Source organism: Ahaetulla prasina, chromosome 2 (genome assembly GCF_028640845.1).
Source record: "Ahaetulla prasina isolate Xishuangbanna chromosome 2, ASM2864084v1, whole genome shotgun sequence".
Lineage (NCBI taxonomy): Eukaryota > Metazoa > Chordata > Lepidosauria > Squamata > Colubridae > Ahaetulla > Ahaetulla prasina.
This window is the reverse complement of record NC_080540.1, coordinates 31,390,904-31,407,738: the sequence shown is the minus strand read 5'-3', so window position 1 is coordinate 31,407,738 and position 16,835 is coordinate 31,390,904. Positions and strand designations below refer to the sequence as shown.

Below are 16,835 nucleotides of genomic sequence, written 5' to 3'. Positions count from 1 at the left end.
GGGGTTCTCCCCTAAGTGGGTTCTCCAGTGGTCGCCCTGGCGCTGTTTCTTCCTCTCTTCCATTGATTGTCCCAGAATGATGACTTCGTGGACTTCTTCCTCCTGGCAGGAAATGGCGACGTCACTCCTTTTCTCTAGAGGGATCCCCTCAGATCTGATTGATCCACCCTGCTTCCGTAGGTTTTTTTTGAGGACTTCGATAGGGTTGTCTTCTGAAGGCATCTCACAAGGTTCCACCACGTCTTCGTTCTTCATTTCCCCCACTGGAATAAAAAGAGGAAGCGATTAAAACGGTGGAAGAAGCTGTGCCTCAGGAGATGGACCTACCCTTACTCGTTTTAGTGACACACGTCAAGCCATCTACATCTAAAACGCAAACAAACTAAGGTTACAAAATAACGGTTTCCGGATGGTTACTAAACTTCAGGTTTAATCTGAGATTTGAACCCTAAGTGTAAGTCCGTGGTGGCGAACCTAAAGCACGCGGGCCAGAGGTGGCACGCAGAGCCCTCTCTGTGGGCACGCGATTGTCGCCCCAACTCAGCTCCGCCGTGCATGCGCAAGCGCCTCCCGCCGGTCAGCTGGTCTTTGGGTCTCTGCCACCCATATGCAGGGGACGGGGGACATGTGGGGGTGGGGCTGCACGCGCATGCATGGGGGGGCAGTTGCATGCATGGGGCGTGTGCGCATGCACATGGGGCGCAAGCGGGGGGCCACTCAGAAATTGTGAATGCTCCAACACTGGAGGTTTTTAAGAAGAGATTGGACAACCATTTGTCTGAAATGATATAGGGCGTTGGCTAACCTTTTTGCCATTGTGTGCCAAAAGTGGGGGGGGGAGTGTGGGGGAGTCGTGCGCGCATGTGTCTACACCAATAATTCTATGCACCTCACCCCCTGCACATGCGTGCGCGACCCTCCCGCGTTCCCTCCACTTTTGGCACGTGATGGCTTGGTGGGCCCGGTAGGCCCGTTTTTTGCTTTGCCCAGACTCCAGAGCCTTTCTAGGAGTCTGGGGAGGGTGAAATTGGCATGCCCCCCCCCGGAGGCTTTCCGGAGGCCGGAAACGGCCCATTTGCCAACTTCCGGTGGCCCCAGAAGGCCCGAAAATCAGTTGGCTGGCGCATGCCACAGGTTCACCATCACCGATATAGGCCTTCCTGCTTGAGCAGGGGGTTGGACTCCCTTCCAGGTTTGTACTGTACTGTACTGTACTGATTGATATTCTCCAAAGCACCGAAAGGCAAGACAAGAAGCAACGGATAGGAGCTAATCAAGGAGAAACACAACCTAGAACTACAGAGAAATTTCCTGACAGTCAGAACGGTTATCCAGTAGAACTCCAAAAGTTGCGGGTGTTCTAACACCGGAGGTTTTAAGACCCTACTTAAGTAGCGGGTTGGACTAGAGGACCTCGAAGATCCCTTCCAACTCTGTTATTCTATTATTATTCTTCCCCAACATGAGGTCCAGAGATCTTCAAAAGATGAGTGTGTATGATGGATGATGGGCGTGTGGGGATAGGACCAAGGCCTTCAGAGACCCCAATGGAGTGCGATTGGGGGAGAGAAAGCTGGGGCGGAGGGGCTGCAGTGTCCCTATGGTTGGTCATTATTATTATTATTATTATTATTATTATTATTATTATTATTATTATTATTATTATTATTATTATTTTTATTTATTTATTTATTTATTTATTTATTTATTTATTTATTTATTTATTTATTTATTTACATTTATATTGACCATCAATTGTGTTGTAAATGTTGTACCTTGATGAAGGTATCTTTTCTTTTATGTACACTGAGAGCATATGCACCAAGACAAATTCCTTGTGTGTCCAATCACACTTGGCCAATAAAATTCTATTCTATTCTATTCTATTCTATTCTATTCTATTCTATTCTATTCTATTCTATTCTATATTCCTCGGCAATAGTCTCATTCTATTTGTATATTTACAAAGTCAACTTATTGCCCCCCCAACAATCTGGGTCCTCATCTTACCTACCTTATAAAGGATGGAAGGCTGAGTCAACCTTGGGCCTGGTGGGGCTTGAACCTGCAGTAATTGCAGGCAGCTGTGTTTTAATAACAGGCTTCTTACAGCCTGAGCCACATGAGAGGCTCTGCAATGGTTGTATGTTTATGTTTATGTTTATTATTATTTTTATTTATTTACATTTATATTGACCATCAATTGTGTTGTACAGCCAAAAGATAAAAACCCATGTATATACAATTAAAACAAAGAATTTAAAACAAAGCATATTACAAAATGGCCAACATTAAAAATTTAAAGTTTAAAACCCTAAAATAATAAAACCCCAATTAAAATTTAATAAAACTATTAAGCCAGTCCCGCTTGAATAAATAAGTGTGTTTTTAGCTCACGGCCTTGAAATGGGATCATAAGTAGCTTTTACGAGGTCTGTCATAACTTCGAACAGCCACTGTGTGACTGGTGGTTAAGCAGTCCTCGACTTATGACTTACGATCGCAATTCCATCCTTTATAAGGTAGGTAAAATGAGGACCCAGATTGTTGGGGGGGCAATAAGTTGACTTTGTAAAAAAAATATACAAATAGAATGAGACTATTGCCTTACACACTGTAAGCCGCCCTGAGTCTTCGGAGAAGGGCGGGGTATAAATGTAAACAAACAAAAAAATTGAGCCCAAAATTTATGTTGCCAAGTGAGACGTTTGCTCCGTGAGTTTTGCCCCATTTTACGACCTTTCTTGCCCCAGTTGTTCCATGAATCATTGGGGGTTGTTAAGTTTGCAACATGGTCGTTAAGGGAATCCGGCTTCCCCATTGACTTTGCTTGTCAGAAGTTTGCGAAATCTGACCACATGATCTCAGGACACTGCAACCCTCCTAAATATGAATCAATTGCGAAGCCTCTGAATCGGGATCACGTGACCACGGGGATGCTGCGATGGTCATAAGTGTGAAAAAATGTCATAAATCATTACAACAGCATTTCAGTACCGTTGTAAGTTCAGTCACTAAATGAACTGTTGTAAGTCGAGGACTACCAGTACAACACTGAATGTCCACCCTTCTGGCCGTAGAATAAACGATTCTGAACTTCTATCAGATAGAATCGATGGCTGGCAACCAAGGTTAGCTCAGCCAGGGGCGGCACAGATGCTTACAGAGGCTCCCCTTCTGGTCCAATGGCCCGGCGTCCCGCTCACCGTCTTCCTGCTTAGTTGCAGCATACAGCTGCCTCTGCTGCGTATCAGGGGGAGCCTGGCTGGCCTCAGAGGAATGCAGGGAGCTCTCTTTGATGTTGACCTGGAATTAGCAGAGAGGAACAGTTTTAGGATAGGACAACAGGGCTGGGAAGTGACAACTGTGTCCTTTGCCACCATGGATAGTGTTCTGTTCTGTCCCCTCCCGGCCTCAGCCATGCGAGCTGGCTAAACGAGCCAGTAATTGAGTTCACGGCTGAGTTCACGGCTGCTATCAGTCCTGGCGGGGAATCTGCAGCTGCCTGCCAAAGTCTCCCTTATCTTGGGGTTGCCGGGCAACCAGGAAGTCAGCAATCCAGGCCGAACGTTCAGCTCACTTCTTCACGAGTCAAATAGTTCAGCTCAATTTTTGCTCGTCACAGAGCAGAAGAGCAGCCAGGGCTGCTTTTATACTCTGTGGGGTGTGGCTCCGTGACTCCATGACTCAGCACTCTCTAGGCCTGCCCCACCCCTTCCTTTGTTGTAGCTGCCTCTCGTATCTCCGAAACCTGGGATCTAGCCAGGCCTGGTTGCCATCACGCCAGGTCTGGAGGCATGGCCTGGGGGGGAAGCGTAGCCTTGGAGGGAGAGTCAGGGGACGGAGGCCTCGTTATCTCCTCCACCTGGCCTACCTCTGGCTCCTGGAGCTGAACTCCAGAGGTAAGTCCTGATGGCCCTTCCCCCTCACTTTCCAAGTCACTTTCTGGCAGGGGGCCCGGCTTGGGGGGGGGGGGCGCAGACACAACAGTGCTCAAACCCCCAAGCTGTGGGTTATTTATTCCCAGATGGGATTGAGTTGGTCTCCCACTGAGTTCATTTTTCATCTCTCTCTCTCTCCTTCTCCCCCCTGTCTTCTCTCTCTCTCTCTCTCTCTCATCAATCTATCAACTATCTATCTATCTCTATCTGCCTACCATCTATTTATCAATCATCTCTCTCTCTCTATCATCTATCTATGTATCTATCATCTATCTATATCTACCTACCTACCTATCTTTATCAGTCTATCATCTATATCTATCATCTATCTATCTATGTATCTGTATCTATCTATCTATCTATCTATCTATCTATCTATCTATCTATCTATCTATCTATCTATCTATCTTCTATATCTGCCTGTCTGTATCTCTCTCTCTGTTTATCTATAGCGCGTCAATCCAGAGCTCAATTCTCGGCTGCAGAGACCTTTCCTGAAGGCCTCTGATGGTGAAACAGAGGCCAGGGCAATGCATACGAGCAGCGGCCACATGGGCTCCTGCTGGGTGGGGCTATCGGTGCCGCTGCTGTGAGGTGAGACAGTGGAAAACTCATATAGTGTATGTATGTATGTATGTATGTATGTGTATATATATATATGTAGGTCTTTGGTTATTCGGGTTTTCTCCCGCGTAAAATTAGAAGTGTCTTGGCGACGTTTTGACGAAGTCTCATTGGTCATCTTCAGGCTTCAGCTTCGTGCTTCTAGGAGCATGAAGCACGAAGCTGAAGCCTGAAGATGACGAATGAGACTTCGTCGAAATGTCGCCAAGACACTTCTAATTTTACGCGGGAGAAAACCCGAATAACCAAAGACCTACATACAAACACCCGCGAAAACCTCAGAATATGTGTGTGTGTGTGTGTGTGCGTCAGCCTCCACTTGCTACCAGTTTATTTACTACACCTTGATTGTTTTATTGCTTTATACTATCTGTTGAATTAGGCTTTTATTACCCTGCTGATTTAGGCTTTTATTACCTAGCTTGCTACGGCTGTCATGGTAACGGGGAGGGGGGACAACAGTGCTGGAAGAGAAACGAAACTTTAAACTGAAGGGGGATGGAACCATCTGAAGATGCGCCCCATGTGCCACCTAGCGGAAACGTGGATTGGACAAGACTGACTGGACTACCAGGGGGGCTTATTTGAATTACAACTCCAATTAACCTTAGACATTGGCTGCTCTGGGACTGATGGGACCTAGTCCCAGACCTCTTGAAAACAGCTCAATGGGGAAAGCTGAGCCAGGCATTTGGTAGCTGGCCAACATTGGTACATGAGCCAGTTGAAGCCAAAGTCAAAGAGAAAACAAGCCAAAGTCTAAAGGAAGGATGAGTCTCCCGAATGTCTGGGGAAGCAGGAACAGCTACAATGCCCTTTACTTGACATCTGGTTATCATTAGTATAACCTTTTCCTCTACCCAGCTTCTTCTATGTTTTGACTCGCCTCCTTTGACTTAACCTGCACCAACTTCATTACTGCAGCTCCGCATCCCAAAATGTAGCTCCAAGACAGACAGAAAACTCAAGACAAGCGAGATATCTTTCAATGTGTACCTCTAACCCTCCTGGCCAATGTGGTGACTTCTGTGACCTTCTAAACCAGAGTCCCACCCCGTCTCACCTGCTTTCCACAGCGGTCCTTGGCCTCTCGTTGACGCTGAAGGAACTCTTCCGCCAGGCCCACCGCTTGGGAGCATGTCTCGGGGCTGCATTCCCAGACCCAACTCTGGATCTCCCGGGGCAGGATCGCCAGGAATTGCTCCAGGATCAACAGCTCCAGGATCTGCTCCTTAGAGTGTCTCTCCACTTTCAGCCACCCGTAACAAAGATCTTGGAGCTGGTTGTATGCTGCGGTAGGTCCCTCAGCCTCCTGGTAACAGAAATGACGGAAGTGCTGACGATGTTTCTCCCTCTGTAGGGTGTCCCCTTGCAAGATGGCCGCCTTCACTTTCCCGTAATCTACCCTATCCTTGGCCAACATTCCGTCAAAGACCTGTTGGGTCTCTCCACGGAGAGCCGGCAAGAGCCTGGCTACCCATTCTTCCTTGGGCCACTGGCAAGCTTTGGCCACTTGCTCAAAGGAATCCAAAAATGCCTTGGCGTTGTCCCATGGTGTAGGCACCTCTGCCAAGGGTGCGGATCTCCAGGTGGAACAAGGTGACTCCATCTTCTTCAGAAACATCTGCAACTGGGCTTCCCAGCATCTTGTCGCACCCTCTCTTGCTTCTTCTTTCGCCCAATGTAATGTTGTCCTTTGTGGGTGGTGTCCAATAAACCCAGAAGGCACTGACCCCAACAGTGGACTTCCTCCTTCATCTGCCTGGGGCTTGAAGGCAACAACCTTCTGGAGGCCTCCAAGGGCTTCTCCAACCTCTTCTGGGTCTTCTTCTTTTGGCCAGACAGGGAAGGGGTTCCCTTCCATTTTAATCCAGCAATGTAAGAATCTCCAAAAATAGGTTCTCGGGAGTCACACTTTTCTTCTGAACTCCTGTTTGGAAAGCAGAAGAAAACTGAACCTAAGTTAGAGATGAACAGATGTCTTTACTCAAAATCCTGGGTGTCAGATAGTATATTAAAAAAAGGAAAAGTTCCCCTTGCACATATGTGCTAGTTGTTTCCAACACTAGGGGGCAGTGCTCAAAGTTTCAAAGCCGAAGAGCCAGCGCTGTCCGAAGACGTCTCCGTGGTCATGACTCAACAGCAAAGGTGCATGGAACGCTGTTACGTACCCACCCCTATTTTTTCTACTTGCATTTTTTACGTGCTTTCAAACTGCTAGGTTGGCAGAAGCTGAGACAAGTAACGGGAGCTCACCCCATTACGCGGCCCTAGGGATTCGAACCGCTGAACTGCCGACCTTTCGATCAACAAGCTCAGCATTTTAGCCACTGAGCCACCGCATCCCCTCTAGATAGTATATTATGTATGGTTAAATAAGGAAAATCGTTTTCTTTATAAATTTACTTTACTTATTAAAGTTATAAGTTTACTTTGGCAAAATGGGTAATGTCAGCCTGTATATTTAATTTTCTCTTTGGTCCCACAAGATCACAATGATTACAACAGATTTATCAGATTAGTCCTGGACATAATATGTCAAGGCATAATGAGTCATAACAGAAGACTGGCACAGCGATATGCACTGAGAACAACTGCCAGCTCTTTCCAGAATAAGATTTATTATTTATTTGCTTTTCTTTCTTTCTTTTTCTTTCTTTCTTTCTTTTCCTCTCTTTCTTTTTTCTTCCTTCCTTTTGCTCTTTTTTCATTCTTTCTCTCTCCCTCCATCCCTCCCTTCATCTACCTATTTTATATAGCTGCCCATCTCATCTATCTATCTATCTATCTATCTATCTATCTATCTATCTATCTATCTATCTATCTATCTATCTATCTATCTATCTTATATAGCTGCCCATCTCATCTATCTATCTATCTATCTATCTATCTATCTATCTATCTATCTATCTATCTATCTATCTATCTATCTATCTATCTATCTATCTATCTATCTATCATCTATCTATCTATCTATCTATCTATCTGTCTGTCTGTCTGTCTGTCTTTCTGTCTATCTATCTATTCATCTATCTATCTATCTATCTATCTTTCTATCCATCTGTCTGTCTATCTATCTGTCTGTCTGCCTGTCTGTCTGTCTTCTATCAATCTATCTATCAATAAATCTATCTACCTACCTACCTATCATCTATCTGTCTGTCTGTCTGTCTGTCTGTCTGTCTGTCTGTCTATCTATCTATCTATCTATCTATCTATCTATCTATCTATCTATCTATCTACCTACCGTATGTCTGTCTGTCTGTCTGTCTGTCTGTCTGTCTATCTATCTATCTATCTATCTATCTATCTATCTATCTATCTATCTATCTATCTATCTATCTATTTTATATAGCTGCCCATCTCATCTATCTGTCTGTCTGTCTGTCTGTCTGTCTGTCTATCTATCTATCTATCTATCTATCTATCTATCTATCTATCTATCTATCTATCTATCTATTTTATATAGCTGCCCATCTCATCTATCTATCTGTCTGTCTGTCTGTCTGTCTGTCTGTCTGTCTGTCTGTCTGTCTGTCTGTCTGTCTGTCTGTCTATCTATCTATCTATCTATCTATCTATCTATCTATTTTATATAGCTGCCCATCTCATCTATCTATCTATCCATCTATCCGTCCGTCCGTCTGTCTGTCTATCTTATACAGCTGCCCATCTCACAAACAAGTGACTCTGGGGACATGCCACAAAACTAAAACAAGTAGCTAAACCCACCGTCATTCACCTGTTTAAAAAAAACATCATTTTACTTATTTATCTTAGTTATAAGTTGAACAGCTGCTGGAAATGTCTCCCCCCCCCTCAAAACATCTACTTAAGTCTCACTCCCATCAGGCTGTTATTGGATTCCCAAACCCACCGAGCCCAGGATGATGGGTGCGGCGGTAGCACACTCCCGACACGATGGCAAGGCATAACAGAATAACGTGAGTTGGAAGGGACCTTGGAGGTCTTCTAGTCCAATCCAACCCCCCCCCGCACCCGCCGGCTCAAGCAGGGGATCCTATTTCCCTTTTCCCTGCTGTTGGTTTCTTCTTCTCTGGGATCGGGAGCGTCTCGCCTGCGATCTATGCGGGGGGGGGGGGGCGCGGAAAAACCGGTATAATTTGGGGAAGAAAAGTCTGCCTGTCAATCAAATACAGAGGGTTTCCCCCTAATTTTTGCGAAAGCGTTTTTCGCGTTTTTGCATCTTCTGCCATCTCCCTTCCCTAAATTCTTTGCTTTTTTTTTTTTTTTCATACAACCTTCTTCTGGGTCCTCTTGTCCTTTTGCAACTGTTGGAGCAATTAAAAAAAAACAAAACCTCTTCTTGCTTTGCAGAAAAAGGAGCAGCTTTTGCTCCCTCCCATTCACCCCCCCCTCTTCCTTTCTAGGAAGCCCAGCTCTATAGGCTTAACCCTTTGGAAACAAACAAGGCTTTTTTTCTTTTTTTAAAAAAGAAACTGATTTGAAAACCAGAGTTTAATTTTAAGTCAGAAGAGACTCGGGAACTAAGCTTTTTTTATCACTGGCCAGATCAAACAAGGAGGAACAATCCAACCATTTATAGTCTAAATGTATAAATAACAATAAAATACCCTATCCCACCAGACTTGAAATCCTAGGCTTAGAAAACTTGAAACTCCGTCGCCTTCGACAAGACCTAAGCTTAACTCACAGAATCATCTATTGTAATGTCCTTCCTGTTAAAGACTACTTCAGCTTCAATTGCAATAATACTAGAGCAACTAATAGATTTAAACTTAATGTCAACCGCTTTAACCTAGATTGCAGAAAATATGACTTCTGTAACAGAATCATCAGTGCTTGGAATACGTTACCTGATTCTGTGGTCTCTTCTCATAATCCTAAAAGCTTTATCCAAAAACTTTCTACTATTGACCTCACCCTATTCCTAAGAGGACCATAAGGGGCGTGCATAAGCGCACAAACGTGCCTACCGTTCCTGTCCTATTGTTTTTCTTTTCTTCTTCCTATATATATGCTTATACCTCCTTATATTTACCCATATATGTGTTTATTTACTATATAATCTTTTTGTATGATACCTACATATATTGTTGTGACAAAATAAAATAAATAAATAAAATAAATAAATAAATAAATAAATAAATGTAAATGTATATAATCCCCCATTTCTGAACCTTGGCAAATTTTAAAATGTGTGGACTTCAAGTCCCAGAATTCATGCTGGCTGGGGAATGCTGGGAGTTGAAGTCCACCAGTCTTTAAGTAAACAGAATGATAATAGAGTTGGAAGGGATCTTGGAGGTCTTCTAGTCCAGGGGTCTCCAACCTTGATCCCTTGGTATCTTTTCTTTTATGTACACTGAGAGCGTATGCACCAAGACAAATTCCTTGTGTGTCCAATCACACTTGGCCAATAATTCTATTCTATTCTATTCTATTCTATTCTATTCTATTCTATTCTATTTAAGACCTGTGGACTTCAACTCCCAGAGCAAAGCTGGCTGAGGAACTCTGGCAGTTGAAGTCCACAAGTCTTAAAGGGACCAAGATTGGAGACCCCTGGACTAGATGACCTCCAAGGTTCCTTCCAACTCTGTTACCGTTAAGTTTGGTCACTAAACAAACGGTTGTAAGTTGAGGACTGCCTCTATTCGGGGTGTGTGTGTGTGAGGAGGGATTTGCACCTCTTCTGCAAATCTTTGTCAACAACAGACCCCTATGACCCAATCCAGGTGCCACTTCCTTAAACCCTCGCCCAAAGAAAGCAAAGCTGGCTGAGGAACTCTGGGAGTTGAAGTCCACAAGTCTTAAAGGGACCAAGGTTGGAGACCCCTGTTCTAGTCCACCCCTCCGCTCAAGCATACCATTTCAGACAAATGGTTGTCCAATCTCTTCTTAAAAACTTCCAGTGTTGGAGCATTCACAACTTCTGGAGGCAAGTTGTTCCACTGATTAACTGGCCATATAAAAGTTGGCCCCACTTCCTGTAATTATTTTTTCCTGTTGTTGTAATGAAATAAACTAAGGGTTCTAATAGACATGAAAGTAAAGACTTCTTCAAGTTGAGTTCCACCCTTGCGGCTTTAGGATGATATCCTTGTGGTTTTCTTGGCAGAAATATTGAAGTGGTTTGCCGTTTCCTTTCTTTGAGGTTTTTTTTTCCTTTGGATGGGGGGTCTAGCCTGAAATTTTAAGATTTTCTGGTAGTCTCCCATCCAAGAACCAATGAGAACTAACAAAGCTAAATGAAATTCAATGGTGAGAGAAGTAAGGTTCTACATTTAGGCAAGAAAAACCCAATGCATAGGTATAGGATAAGTGGCCCCTGGCTCAACAGTAGTAACCGTGGGAGGGATTTAGTGGACAATCATCTAAATATGAGCCAGCAGTGTGCTGCAGTCATCAAAAAAAAAAAAAAAGCCAACCCAATCCTTGGCTGCATTAACAGAAGGATAGAATCAGGATCATATGAAGTGTTAGTACTACTTTAATAATGCCTTGGTGAAAGTGATGTGCAGCCTCCAGAGCCTCCAGAGGCTGACAGTAGTGAGGCAGAGGAACTGGAGGAGCCTGTTCCTAATGCACTCATGAGAAGAGCTGCCAGAAGGCAAGAGCAGCTGAAGCAAAGAGAACGACTTGGGAGTTGGGCCAAGAGATGATTGGCCTCTCCCATAAGGCTTAAAAGACTAGCAAAGGTGTTTGGGCTCTTTGTCGGAAAACAACGTTGATAGCTTTGTCTTGTTGCATTTGTTTCTTATTCTGCTTTTGAACTTTTGCCAAGAAAGGCCTTTGGCAGTTTGCCTAATTTAGACCAAGGTAAGACTGAAGAAGGGACACGGTGGCTCAGGGGCTAGGACGTTGAGCTTGTCGATCAAAAGGTCGGCAGCTCAGCGGTTCGAATCCCTAGTCCTGCCATGTAATGGGGTGAGCTCCTGTTACTTGTCCCAGCTTCTGCCAACCTAGCAGTTTCGAAAGCACGTAAAAATGCAAGTAGAAAAAATAGGGACCACCTTTGGTGGGAAGGTAACAGCGTTCAGTGCACCTTTGGTGTTGAGTCATGCCGGCCACATGACCACGGAGATGTCTTCGGATAGCACTGGCTCTTCCGCTTTGAAACGGAGATGAGCACCGCCCCCTAGAGTCGGCAATGACTAGCACGTATGTGCTAGGGAAACCTTTACCTTAAGACTGAGGAATTGTGTTGGGAAGAATTTGCTTTGATTTAGTTTGGACTATGCTGAGAATGAGTTAATTCTCATCTGTTCTAATAAAGTCTGCTTTTAAACTGGTTTACTGCTACCTACTTGGGCCTGGGTCACAGCAGGATCTATTTATTTGGGAAGAGACTTTTTAATTCTCTTCTTTGTAGCCTGATGAAGAGGCAAGCCTGTTCACTGATAGTGGTTGCAGCTGTTTATGATGCTCCATCATCCAGGTCATGGTTGTGTCAAAAGTGCTTTTCAAAAACCAACTGAACTTTCTTGTTTTGTTTTGTTTTTGTTGAAAACATTTCGCTTCTCATCCAAGAAGCTTCTTCAGTTGCAACTGTTTATAAAATAGAATAGAATAGAATAGAATTTTATTGGCCAAGTGTGATTGGACACACAAGGAATTTGTCTTGGTGCATATGCTCTCAGTGTACATAAAAGAAAAGATACGTTCATCAAGGTACAACATTTACAACACAATTGATGATCAATATATCAATATAAATCATAAGGATTGCCAGCAACAAGTTATAGTCATACAGTCATAAGTGGAAAGGGATTGGTGATGGGAACTATGAAACGATTAATAGTAGTGCAGATTCAGTAAATAGTCTGACAGTGTTGAGGGAATTATTTGTTTAGCAGAGTGATGGCCTTCGGGAAAAAACTGTTCTTGTGTCTAGTTGTTCTGGTGTGCAGTGCTCTATAGCGTCGTTTTGAGGGTAGGAGTTGAAACAGTTTATGTCCAGGATGCGAGGGATCTGCAAATATTTTCACGGCCCTCTTCTTGATTCGTGCAGTATACAGGTCCTCAATGGAAGGCAAGTTGGTAGCAATTATGTTTTCTGCAGTTCTAATTATCCTCTGAAGTCTGTGTTTTTCTTGTTGGGTTGCAGAACCGAACCAGACAGTTATAGAGGTGCAAATGACAGACTCAATAATTCCTCTGTAGAATTGGATCAGCAGCTCCTTGGGCAGTTTGAGCTTACTGAGTTGGCGCAGAAATAACATTCTTTGTTGTCCTTTTTTAATGATGTTTTTGATGTTAGCTGTCCATTTGAGATCTTGCGATATGATAGAACCCAGAAATTTGAAGGTTTCTACTGTTGATACTGTGTTGTCAAGTATTGTGAGAGGTGGAAGTATGGAAGGGTTTTCCTAAAGTCTACCACCATTTCTACGGTTTTGAGTGTGTTCAGTTCCAGATTGTTTTGGTTGCACCACAAGGCTAGTCGTTCGACCTCTCGTCTATATGCGGATTCGTCATTGTCTCGAATGAGACCAATCACTGTTGTGTCATCTGCGAACTTCAGTAGCTTAACAAATGGATCATTGGAGATGCAGTCATTGGTATACAGAGAGAAGAGAAGTGGGAGAGCACACAGCCTTGGGGGCCCTGAGCTAATTGTACAGGTATTTGATGTGATCTTGCTTAGCTTCACCTGCTGCTTCCTGTTTGTTAGGAAGCTTGTGATCCACTTACAAGTCTGTTCCGGTACCTGTAGCTGGTTTAGCTTAGTTAGAAGAATGTCTGGAATGATGGTATTGAATGCTGAACTAAAGTCTACAAAAGGACCCTTGCATAGGTCTTTGGAGACTCAAGATGTTGTAGGATGTAGTGCAGAGCCATATTAACAGCATCATCTGTTGATCTATTTGCTCGGTATGCAAATTGCAAGGGGTCTAAGAGCGGATTCGTGATGGTTTTCAGGTAGGAAAGCACTAGCCTTTCAAAGGTTTTCATGACTACAGATGTTAGAGCAACTGGTCTGTAGTCATTCAGTTCCTTGATGGTGGGCTTCTTCGGCACTGGGATGATGGTAGAGCGTTTGAAGCAAGAAGGAACATAGCACATCTCTAGTGATTTATTGAAAATATGGGTGAAGATGGGGCCAATTGGTCAGCACAGACTTTTAAGCAAGAAGGAGTTATCTTGTCTGGGCCTGGAGCTTTTCCTGGCTTTTGTCTGTGAAATAGGTCCTGCACTTCCTTTTCTGTGATCACTAGGGTTGTGAACCCAATGAAATGGGGTCAGTTGTAGGAGGCTTGGCTGTTGTTGGTGTGTCTGAGATGGGGTTGTGGAGATAGGTGGCTGTAGTTTCCTTTCAAACCTGCAGTAAAACTCATTCAGGTCATCTGCCAGTTGTTGATTACCTTCAGCCTGGGAAGGAGGTTTGCCATAGCCGGTGATATTTTTAAGAGTTTTCCACATGTTTGCTGGTTCATTTGCTGAAAATTGATTCTTTAGCTTTTCAGAGTAGCTTCTTTTTGCTGCTCTTATCTTCCTTGTTAGTGCATTTCTGGCCTGATTGTACAGCATTTTATCACCTTTTCTGTAGGCTTCCTCTTTGGAATGTCGTAGCTGCTTAAGTTTAGGTGTAAACCAAGGTTTGTTATTACTGTGTATTCACAAGTTCCTTGTAGGTACACATAGGTCTTCACAGAAGCTGACATATGATGTTACAGTATCTGTGAGTTCATCCAGGTCTGCAGAGGTATCTTTAAAAATATTCCAATCAGTGCAGTCAAAACATGCCTGTAGCTTTAATTCTGATTCCTCCGTCCAGGTTTTGAATCTATCAATGTAGGAGTTTTGAATCTATCAATGTAGGAACCAGCTCATACATATGGACTATCTCTTGCTTTTGTTTAATAATAAAGTGGCTATGGGTGAATATTTTGGGTTTTTTTATTGCTGGCCTTCTTTTCATCCTTAAAGCAGTCATATAAAACGCAGCAACAAACAAACCAAATACAGTTTAAGATTAAAAAACTAGTAGGAATAGCAAAAACAAATCTGCAGTTACTTAATATCAACCAGAGATGATAATGAATGAGTTTCTTGCTAGTGCTCAGAAGTTACAATATTTGGAAACAAATATAGTTCAGCAGGGAAGATATTGCCCAGAATGGGGTGCCACCACTGAAGGGACCCTAATGTGCATAATTACACTGTGGGCTACATTCACAAAGGGACCATGATCACATCCATGTGATCAAAGGTGTAAAGAAGTTTTCTTTCAAGCAATCGATTACATTCATACAATGCATGTAAGAGGATCAAATAAAGACCTGGCAGCTTGCACATGCTAGCTAAACCTGACTCATTTTAGACATAATAATAATAATAACAACAACAACAACAACAACCCCCTGCCCAGGCAGGAAACCCTACACAATCTCAGTCAGATGGTTATCCAACATTTTCTTAAAAATTTCCAGTGTTGGAGCATTCACAACTTCTGCAGGCAAGTCGTTCCACTCATTAATTGTCCTAACTGTCAGGAAATTCCTCCTTAGTTCTAAGTTGCTTCTTTCCTTGATCAGTTTCCACTCATTGCTTCTTGTTCTACCCTCAGGTGCTTTGGAGAATAGTGTGACTCCCTCTTCTTTGTGGCAACCCCTGAGATATTGGAACACTGCTATCATGTCTGCCCTAGTCCTTCTTTTCATTAAACTAGACATACCGAGTTCCTGCAACCGTTCTTCATATGTGCAGTCTTTCTAGAGTCTCAGCATCTTTTTTACATCATGGCGACCAAAACTGGATGCAATATTCCAAGTGTGGCCTTACCAAGGCATTATAAAGTGGCACTAACACTTCACGTGATCTTGATTCTATCCCTCTGTTTATGCAGCCCAGAACTGTGTTAGCTTTTTTAGTTTAGTTTAGTTTAGTTTTTTACTTTCAAGCCTTGTTGTGATTTATTGGCTTGTTGTCAGTGGTGGGATTCAGGCAGTTCGCACCTATTCAGGAGAACCGGTTGTTAACTTTCTAAGCAGTTCAGAGAACCCGTTGCTGGAAGAAATCTTATTTTGTTTTTTCTACTTTACAGGGCTAATCATGTAAGGAAGGCAGGAAAGAAACATTCTGGTGGTGTTTCTAGCCTAAGCTTTACTGCCCTGCTTACAGAAACTGCCTCTCTGGTTAACCCTTATTAGACAGTAACAGCTAAGGCAGATTGCTCATCAACGTGAGTGACGTTGAGTTGACCACGCCCACACGGTCACATGACCACCAAGCCACATCTACCCAGCTGGTCATTAGGTCAGAGAACCAGTTGTTAACTAATTTGAATCCCACCACTGCTGCTTGTGTTGTAATGAATGAAAAAAATGAACAAAATCCATTTGTAAGGTTTGGGGTAAGCACATTGGGCGCTTCATTGTTCCAGATCAATTTGGTCAAGTGATGCCATTAACCCACAAAAAAGCCAGAACAATATTTTCAAGATCATTTCATCACTGGGGTCTTCTATGGACTCCCAAGATCATTTAGAAGAGACCTTTTAAACATTTCCACCATATTATATGAGCTAGACAAGACTTTGAGAATATGCTTGTCCATATCCAATTGGGGAGTTTAATGGAAGAGACAGGGATTGGAAGCCATATGTCTGAGCCAGCAGCTTGGAGTTTGATGCAGTCGACGTTTTTGAAGTGAAAAATCATTTCCCTAGGGATCTGTTGCGCTGTTGGATCAGAGAATTGAGAGAATGGGAGGAATCTTAAGAGACCTCTCTCAGCCAGCTTTTGCCATGCTCTTTAGCCATTTTGGAATGATGCAGGATTCCATCGGGAGGTTTTGCCTTCCGAGCTTTTGGACTCATGCTGGAGCTCATCCTCAGGGAACTTCTCTCCAGCAGAGTGTGCGGAATGAGTTTGAAATTCTCCACCCAGCAACTTTATGGTTGAGAATTATGGGAACAGAAGTCTACCCATCTGGAGAAATTGGCTGATCTAGTCTGATCCTTCACCCAGTCCAGGTGCTGGATAAGGTGCTAGAAAGCCGCAAATACAAAAAAAAACCAAACCGTGCATCCTTCTGATGTGGATCCACTTTGTACTTCAAGGTGCTCTACCTTTGGGGTGGGGTGAGGAATCCTGATGCCTCTGAGACTGGCATAGTCTATGAAGCAATAGTCTTCATCCTATTTGTATATTATATACAAAGTCAACTTATTGCCCCCAACAATCTGGGTCCTCATTTTACCTACCTTATAAAGGATGGAAGGCTGAGTCAACCTTGGGCCTGGTGGGCCTTGAACCTACAGTAATTGCAAGCAGATGTGTT

At 43.5% G+C, this 16,835-nt stretch overlaps 2 protein-coding genes across 2 annotated transcripts in view; both read right to left on the bottom strand.

The window, feature by feature from the left end:
- Positions 1-16,835, bottom strand: part of LOC131191929 (zinc finger protein 502-like) — a 43,863-nt gene that overhangs the window by 1,515 nt on the left and 25,513 nt on the right. Inside the window, exons 6-7 of the mRNA XM_058170575.1 lie at positions 14,077-14,094; positions 10,925-10,946 (exon numbers count right to left, since the gene is read on the bottom strand). Coding sequence (XP_058026558.1) covers positions 10,925-10,946; positions 14,077-14,094 — 40 coding nt within the window. The remainder of the gene's footprint in view (positions 1-10,924; positions 10,947-14,076; positions 14,095-16,835) is intronic.
- Positions 106-8,904, bottom strand: LOC131191928 (uncharacterized). The gene is made up of 3 exons (XM_058170574.1): positions 8,828-8,904; positions 5,629-6,495; positions 106-263 (listed from the first exon to the last, which is right to left on the bottom strand). The coding sequence occupies exons 2-3, from the start codon at positions 6,427-6,429 to the stop codon at positions 252-254; spliced, it is 813 nt and encodes a 270-aa protein (XP_058026557.1). The 5' UTR covers positions 6,430-6,495; positions 8,828-8,904; the 3' UTR covers positions 106-251.